This window comes from Haliotis rufescens, unplaced genomic scaffold, assembly GCF_023055435.1.
Source record: "Haliotis rufescens isolate VD_foot unplaced genomic scaffold, xgHalRufe1.0.p SCAF_8, whole genome shotgun sequence".
In the NCBI taxonomy this organism is placed as follows: domain Eukaryota; kingdom Metazoa; phylum Mollusca; class Gastropoda; order Lepetellida; family Haliotidae; genus Haliotis; species Haliotis rufescens.
In genome coordinates this window covers 47,125,431-47,133,937 of record NW_025964372.1, presented here as the reverse complement: position 1 = coordinate 47,133,937, position 8,507 = coordinate 47,125,431, and the positions used below count along the sequence as shown (strand labels likewise).

The following is an 8,507-nucleotide window of genomic DNA, read 5'->3' as shown; positions in this document are numbered from 1 at the left end:
AACTTCTAATGGCACTTAAAGCAGTTGTAAATCACTGGGTTGTCTGGTCAAGACTTGATTATTTACAGGTCGCCGTCATGTAACTGGAATATTGCTGAGTGCAGCTTTAAACAACAAATACTCGAACAGTGACTGAGCCTGACTAACCACTCCACATCTCGATCGGCTCGTTCCAGTATGACACATAGGGGGTACTGGTAAGCTACTCGGGCCTGTCAACTCAGTGACATCATGAGCATTGATCCACGCAATTGGGATACGATGACATGCATCACCCAAGTCAGCAAGCCTGACCAACCGATCTCGTTAGTCGCCTTGAAGCAGTGCAAAATCCAAAAAAATTAAGTTTGAAACTGTTTGTACCGCCTATGCGTTTGTCGTTTTTTGGAGAGTATATTAACTAGCCCCCTCTGTGGTACGACATTCATAGAAGAACTGAGCAGATAATTTTTGTTAAAAAAAAATGTAGAGGCTCATTTTGTGACCACAAGTAAATATACAAATACTCAATGCATGGAATTAATTTGCGAAGCAGTATTACGATTTGAGATGAAGTGAGGTGAGGTGAAATGGTCGTTCAAGATTTTGCATTTATATAGCAAAGTGTGTGCGTGTGCGTGTGTGTGCGTGCGTGCGTGTGCGTGTGTGTGTGGGTGCGTGTGTGTGCGTGTGTGTGTGCGTGCGTGTGCGTGCGTGTGTGTGCGTGTGTGGGTGCGTGTGCGTGTGTGTGCGTGTGTGTGTGTGTGTGTGTGGGTGCGTGTGCGCCTGCATATAACCCTGGTGTCTTAAGGACTCTGCACAAGGAATTGTGATGCTCACTTTGGAAGCTTGGCGACCAGTGCCCTTCACCTATAGTGATAACGTAATAAGAAAGGTACGCAGCAAAAGCGACAAGAACATAAATGGATTTTAATACGAACACTTACAAAAACGTAACATCATGGAATGGCTACGTCGGTGTATCTGTGAACGTTGTATTGTGCGGCTGACGTCGTAGTTGGTGAACAGCGTCCTCTCCACCCTGGAACTGTCTGAGGTGAGTGTACGACAGTATGATTAGTAACTGTGAGTTAATTGCAATGACATAGCCTGATATAATAAGGCTAGAAACTAAAATAAAATAGGCCTGATAAACAAACATATGATAAGACAATATACCCTCAACAGAAAACATATAGACAATATACCCTGATAAGAAGACTTATGGTGTAAGTCTACTATTTGAGTAATCATGCTCTTTGACAGAATCATATTCCTTAGTACCTACATATTCTACATTCACGTGATCCTAGGGGGCACGGGTGGCCCAGTCGTCTAAGGCGCCGCGATTCGCTGTGCAGAGTTGCGTCCCCTGGACACACCAGAAACCTATGATTGTGAGTTCGAATCCCGGTTCACCCCGATTATGTTTCTAGGTTTGTCAGCACCATACCCGTGCTCGTTGGTTTCACAGAAGTGGTAAACGTCTAAGACCTGCATCACTTCGGGCTTTCCTCCCACATTAAGCTGACACGCCGTTATATAACTGGAATAATGTTAAAAGCGGCGTTACACCCAACTCACTCACTCACTCACGTGATCCTATTCAGGAAATCTGCTACATGGTTCACGGATCCCTTTAAACACCTGACTGTAAATCTACAAGGCTGTGTACCCAAGGCCAAACACAAGAATGCCAATGGCTAATGATCTGTTTCAACAATTATGACTGGCCATATAAATATGTTCTAAAATTATTGACTGACCAAACAAGAGCCAATCACTCCTGTTCTGTGACTGCATAGCTTCTCCCACGTGTCTACAATGTCCTACTAGCATATGCACATGGAAACAGCTGATCTCGCGTTCCTAGAGGAGCAGAGAACCGACTCCTACATCATAGGCATCAGTTAGTTCTTAGAACGTCTTTGAAAAGTCTGGAAGCTTCAGAATTGGCTCACTGGAAAGCTTTCTCTTTCCCGTGTCAAATGCATTTTGTTGTGGCGCTTCCCATCGCAGATGCTTGGAACAGTTCTTCTTAAAGCACACACACACACACACACACACACACACACACACACACACACACACACACACACACACACACACACATTCTATTTGTGAACATTAACGTATTATGAGACGAAGACTTACAGAAACGTAACATTATGCATAGCACGGCGATGTTGGTGTATCTTTGATCGTTGACTGCCACATCTCGACGTGACGACTTTGTACTGTGCGGGTGATGTTGTCGTAGTTGAGGAACAGCGTCCTCTCCACCCTGAACCTGTCTGAGGCGAGCCCCAGGGGTAGCGCTCCCCGGTGTATCCTTACAGAGGTGTAGTAGGCAGGGGACATATCTCTGGAAAACATCCGAGAAACATCAATATAAAATATATACTCAACCAACGCATATGTGGTTTTCAAGAGATTCTGTGACTCCTACAAGGCTATATAACTCATAAGACATGTGCGTGTGTTTGAAAATTACAAAGTGAAACAGAGGTCACCAAACGTTAACGTCACTATCTGAAGAATAACACTGCTTACAGCTGGGACAACCTGAGAACGTAAGAGAGAGTGAGTGAGTATGGTTTTACGCCGCTTTTAGCAATATTCCAGCAATATCACGGCGGGGGACACCGGAAATGGGCTTCACACATTGTACCAATGTCGGGAATCGAACCCGGGTCTTCTGCGTGACGAGCGAACGCTTTAACCACTAGGCTACCCGACCGCCCCGAGAACGTAAGATTTCTTCACGATAACACACATCTATTAAGTTACCCTGGATATGAATAAGATCATAAGTTTTTAGGGCATAAGTTCAAGCACCAAAAATCATGACGCTTCCCCCTTCGAATCTGTCGCATATTAGGTATAGCGTTCATTCCGATCTGAGCCCAATAGAGTTTATATGGGGTTTCGTCGGAGGTGACGTTGGACGATTGACTACAACGTTTAATTTGCGGGATGTTTTGAAAGTTGGTAAATGAATCCCTTGGTAGGGTAACAGTAGAGACATGGCAGCATTGTTTTAACCCCCTTTACACAGGGCTGCGACCTTTGTGCCACCTTTGAGAGATCAAAAACTTGCCAGAACGCTCAATGGTCGCCTAAACCCAGAAAATCATGTTTCTGTGTAACTGCTCCAGCAGTTGTTCAGCAGTAACTGCTCGAGTTGTTCAGCGTCTGCAACCACAATGAAACACTGCAGGTACAAGCCCTCTATTTATAGGCAGGCTGAGGAGGCATTACAGGTAGCTCAAAGGAGGCAGAAAAGAGGCAGAAGAATTGCCATGGTATCTCAAGGGTTGCCGTGCTCGCCGAATTGAGGCACGGCGGTCGCCACAGTCATCGTTCAGTGCACCCTGTTGGTCGCCCAAAGGAGGCACAAGGGAGGCAGAAGCATCTCCCAGATCGACGGGAAAAATTACCTGGCGACATTTGGGCGACCGCTGTGCCCCCCTCTGCCTCCTTTGAGCCACCTTTGAGCAACCAATCTCTTCGGCGACCTTTGTGCGACTGTTTTGAACATGTTCAAAACTTCACGGCGACCATGGCGTCCATGGCGATGTCTGAACTCCTGTGTACCACCTTGGAACGACCGAGGCAACCATTCTGCCTCCTTTGAGCTTCCAACGACGACCTGGCAAATTTTATTGTCGCACACGGGAGGCACAAAGGTCGCCATCCTGTGTAAAGGCCCCATAATAGACGTCAACGTGATAGTGTCAGGATACTGGCCACGTTGTAGACTTCAGCAAGCAACAGTCCCAGCTATAGTTGTGACCAACAGCAGTGACACAAGCGATTCCGACAACGAGGGCTGTGACATGAGCGATTAAATTTATCATGAGCCAACTTCTCTTATGCTGCCATTCCCTGTACCGTTGTGCAAAACGTGTTTGCACTGTTCTTCACACCGTTGTGCCCACCGCCCATTCGTGACCAACTCGTCCCATTCCGGGAAAAGCCGAATGTAGACTCGTGCCCCTCTCGAATGTTTCCATTTTCGCGTGACCGCCTCCGTGGTCTAGTGGTAGAGCGTCCGCCCGGCGAGCGGAAGGTCCGGGGTTCGATCCCCGGCCGCGTCATACCAAAAGACGTTAAAAGATGGTACTTGTTGTTACCCTGTCTGGCGCTCGGCATTAAGGGGATAAAACAAGGACTGGTCGGCTCGGAGTCAGTATACTGTGTCTGAGTGGGATATTCATGTGAAACTGCGGCATGGTATCTCAGTGAGCTAGCACTATAAATCGGCATCAGTCCGGACTAGTACAAGCAGCCACACAAACACACACGTACATGCACCTCGCTATACAAGTGCAATAATCTTGGACGCGACGTTAAACCCCATTTCACCTCACCCCACCATTTTTGCGTATGGACACGAGAACCACTTCAAACAAGAACGATAACTCTTATTCTACCCGCGTCTTGTAATAAAATTGAAGTAGGCATATTCCTGATGTAAAAGTATTGAACCTCTGTGATATAAATACTAGTATATACTTTCATGGATAGCGTTGGCAAATAGTACACACATTTTAGACGAAGTAATTACAATTATGAAGGAATGCCATATCCACCATGCCTGAGAGGTGTATAGACGTATGTCTAAACATACACCAGTAACATAGTGAGACCATGTTATTATTCAAACCCCGTGGGGATTCCCATGTATCCTAGGCATCTCGTTCGAGGCGACTTCATGGATTCAGAATCGGTAACTTCGTTAACTGGTGCCATCTCCCCTCCACCGCGTGGATCGTTGCTTACAATATCTATGACTGGTTTTCCTGGAGATGTCTCGATTAAGTACGAGCAGCCGTCATATAGGTGGAATATTGTTCAGTGCGGCGTTAAACAACAAACAGGATTTAATATTCAAAACGCGTTCAAATTTAAGGTGTTCAGAAAAAAGGAAGAATTATTACAGTCTTATCAAATAAAGTAAGCTGAGTAGAAACTATGTTCTATATATAACATAAATAGCTTAAACTGATTAAATAGTGTGGAAGTAGCATACTGGTCGTTTACAGATTAGATAACCAAGATTATATGTACGTCATCCATTTAGGCAGTTTAAAACCAGTAACATTTATTGCAATACGTTTTCATGATAATAATATAATATGATATAATATGATATAATATAATATAATATAATATAATATAATATAATATAAGGTGAAATGTGGTGAAAATGATAGGCGAATCATCATTTGTTGAAGCACTAGTTATGGAAGTGGATTGTCTCTATAAATGTCACTGCTAGCTGGTGTACATTAAATTTATATCCCAGAGCAATGTCCGATAAAGTCATATTTATGAATAGTATGATAGTCATTTGATACACAAACCATACTCAGCTGAGCGGACATAGACCTACATCGTGTATTTTTTTACATGGGCTTGAATGCCATAACAAATGTGAATCTCCATAGATACATGTTCAGTTTACTAATTCTATTATTGCAGTATATTCTATTCTATTATTTTTTAAAAGTAGAAAACTTAGTAGGCTCGCACTTCGGTAAACCTACAGTGAACCCTGAATCCATTCCCGCGGTTCTTGCGATCGCAAATTACCCGCCCTTGATTTCAGTAACATTTTACCCACCAATCAAGCGTCGACATAAGGAACAGGGAAATGGGTAAAGGAGGTGGACACATTATTGCCATCAAAAATACCTTTGAGGAGTTTTTTGCGTGTCAGTCAGGTTTTCAATGTTGAATTTCTCGCAAGCTTTATCGTAATCAATGGGACTGGCCGTCGTGTTGTTGATATCGCCAACCCAACATTAGGGCTGGTTTGTAGCTCGCGTTATGATTGTCCGTTAGACTGAGTAAAGTAACAAATCAAATTGGCTAGGGAAAATCAAGGGCGGTCAATTTGGTGTAGGTCTATCGAAATAGAGGATGACACTGCACCTGATGGGAGCTCCGACAATGTTTTGGGTAAAGATGTTTGCTCTCGGAGCGAAAATATATGTCATGAAAAAAATATTCTGCCTGAAAGAAAAAAGACAGATGGCGTTCGATAAGACATGGCAGTGCCATGTCTGTGTTATTCTACCGATAAGGGCTAAATTGTGTCACTGACTAAAACAAATTTTCTGGTATTGTTTTCATGTAAACAATTCTGACGTGTGTTTCAACACTTTCAATGGGATATATTCAAACATAACATTGCATTGTGTTCAAGTGCATATTTGACAGTTTATGCTAAAATATGCATGAGATAGGCACAGGGGTCGCTTAAAGTCATCAGGAAAAATGATTAAATGTGAAAATAATGCACACAAATCCCCATGCTCTGGAAAAAAATAATTATGAAACCAATTCCCGAACTCAGTCTTGATAAATATCCTTTCTAACTTCAGCAGTTTCTGAGAAAACTGGTCCCTATTGCAGACGCTATGCACTTTGTAAAATAACATGATGGATCAAGGGCACAACTGTGTGTGCTCAAAATAAAAAAAGAATATAGCAAGGGAAGTAACTCTGTAAAAGAGTAGTGTACAGGACCAATGTGCGATGACAGTCTTGACAAATATCCTATTGATAAGCTTGCAACGTTTCATTTATGTTACGTGAATAGTTTCTGAGAAAACCTGTTCCCAAGGCAGCCACTATGCACTTAGTTGAAAAGCACGAAGCAAGGGTCATAACTCTGTAAAAAACATAACTACGGGACCAACTTTCGAACTGTCGAAAGTATCTCTTATGTAAAGGATGCAAACTTTCATTCATGTAATTTCAGAAGTTTCTGAGAAAACAAGGGCCATATCTCTTCATGACCTGTTATATCAATATGTAAGATTTCATTTCTCTAACTAAAATAGTTTTGAAGAAAATTTGTCCCCTTTGAGAAGCGGACGGACGGACGGAAAGACAGAAGGACGGACGGACGAACTCCGTTCCTATATCCCCTGCCCCACTTCGTGGCGGGGATTATAATGACAGGTACGTATAGTCAGAATATGGCGACCATATGTACAGTAATATATAATAAGACATATTTGAGTTTTGCATCCAGTGTTAATATTTGTTTGTTTGTTGTTTAATGCCGCAATATTCCAGCTATTTAACGGGCGGTCTGTAAATAATCGAATCTGGACCAGACAGTCAAGTCACTGACATCATGAGCATCGATCTACGCAATTGAGATACGATGACATACATCAACCAAGTCAGCGAGTCTGACCACCTTAATCCGTTAGTCGCCTCTTACGACAAGCAAGGGCTGCTGAAGGCCAATTCGAACCCGGATCTTCACAGGTTCCAGGAATAATGAACTGACCATGCATTGCTCGCTTAATCTCAGTTGTGTGTACACGGTGTCTCCCTCTACTATAACACGATCAGAAAAAAAACTCACCTGATACATGTATACGTTTAACCTGATCAAAATATAATTACCAAAAAAGATGTGGCTTGAAAAACTGAGCCAGAATAAGGCGTAAGCAGTAGGAAAGCAGTCGAGTACCTTATTGCATTGTCGTGAATCTTAAGTTGATTCCATTTCTGTACTGCTCGGGGGTGCCGGCACACTACAAGGTCTCCCCAGTTACCCCCCGGGATTCTCTCTGCACTGCAGTAAGCCATGATGTCCTCCTGGTTGCATAACTCGGCTGTAAGCACAGCATCCATCTGCCAGACCTCTTGTTCCACGCTGTCGTCCACAGTGTCTTGCTTCTGGCCAATGAATCCTACAAAGTACAGAAAGCTGTCCCCGGTCTTTGCCCTCTCTCTATATTCCTCCAGCAAACCAAGCCCATGAGGAAACACTACTCTTGCCTGATTGCCATTGTCCATGTGTTTAAAGTACTGCAGCATTGTCTTGTCATCGTGCTTGGCCACTAGTTCCAAATCCATCTCTTTGTTGATGAAGTCGAGGCATGTTTTAAGAAAGGTAAAGTCGTCTTCATAACACGAGAGATTCTTCACATCGCTCATTTTGTAAAGTTGTTCAGAGATCACTGGAACACACTGGTGTGGTGACAGATCGTGGAACATATATAGCACATCTCTTATCTTGTTAAAAAAGATAAACCCAGCTAGTTCTCGGTAAAAAAGCAGGCTATCAAATGTGATTAAAGTCATTCAGTTTGTTTTGTTTGTTTTTTGCTAAACGCCGCACTCGGCTGTCGTGTCTGGAACAGTGAGTGAGTGAGTGAGTATGGTTTTACGCCACTTTTAGCAATATTCCAGCAATATCACGGCGGGGGACAGAAAAGGGCTTCATACATTGTACCCATGTCGGGAATCGAACCCGGGTCTTCGGCGTGACGAGCGAACGCTTTAACCACTAGGCTACCCGACCGCCCCTCGTGTCTGGAACAGACAATCCATGATTGATATCATGTGCATCGACCCATCGTCTAGCCAACACTGAATAGTAGACAGTGAGGCTCGGTGTCTCTTTAATACGGTGGTCCTGACATACACAATATAGATAATAACAGACCTTGTACTCAGCCCAACCTGTATTTTCGTTTGCCAAAATGTTCCCAGCG

At 43.5% G+C, this 8,507-nt stretch overlaps 1 protein-coding gene across 1 annotated transcript; it reads right to left on the bottom strand.

The window, feature by feature from the left end:
• Positions 1 to 889: 889 nt before the first annotated feature.
• LOC124152781 lies at positions 890 to 8,071 on the bottom strand. The gene is made up of 3 exons (XM_046525840.2): positions 7,478 to 8,071; positions 2,134 to 2,344; positions 890 to 1,031 (listed from the first exon to the last, which is right to left on the bottom strand). The coding sequence occupies exons 1-2, from the start codon at positions 8,005 to 8,007 to the stop codon at positions 2,146 to 2,148; spliced, it is 729 nt and encodes a 242-aa protein (XP_046381796.2). The 5' UTR covers positions 8,008 to 8,071; the 3' UTR covers positions 890 to 1,031; positions 2,134 to 2,145.
• Positions 8,072 to 8,507: the final 436 nt, after the last annotated feature.

Bases quoted from the DNA above. Each gene is read 5' to 3' on its own strand.
- LOC124152781 (XM_046525840.2), bottom strand. From the start codon at position 8,007: ATGTTCCACGATCTGTCACCACACCAGTGTGTTCCAGTGATCTCTGAA. The intron at 2,345-7,477 runs GTACTCGACTGC...GATGTTTTCCAG, and splicing joins ATTCACGACAATGCAATAAG to AGATATGTCCCCTGCCTACT.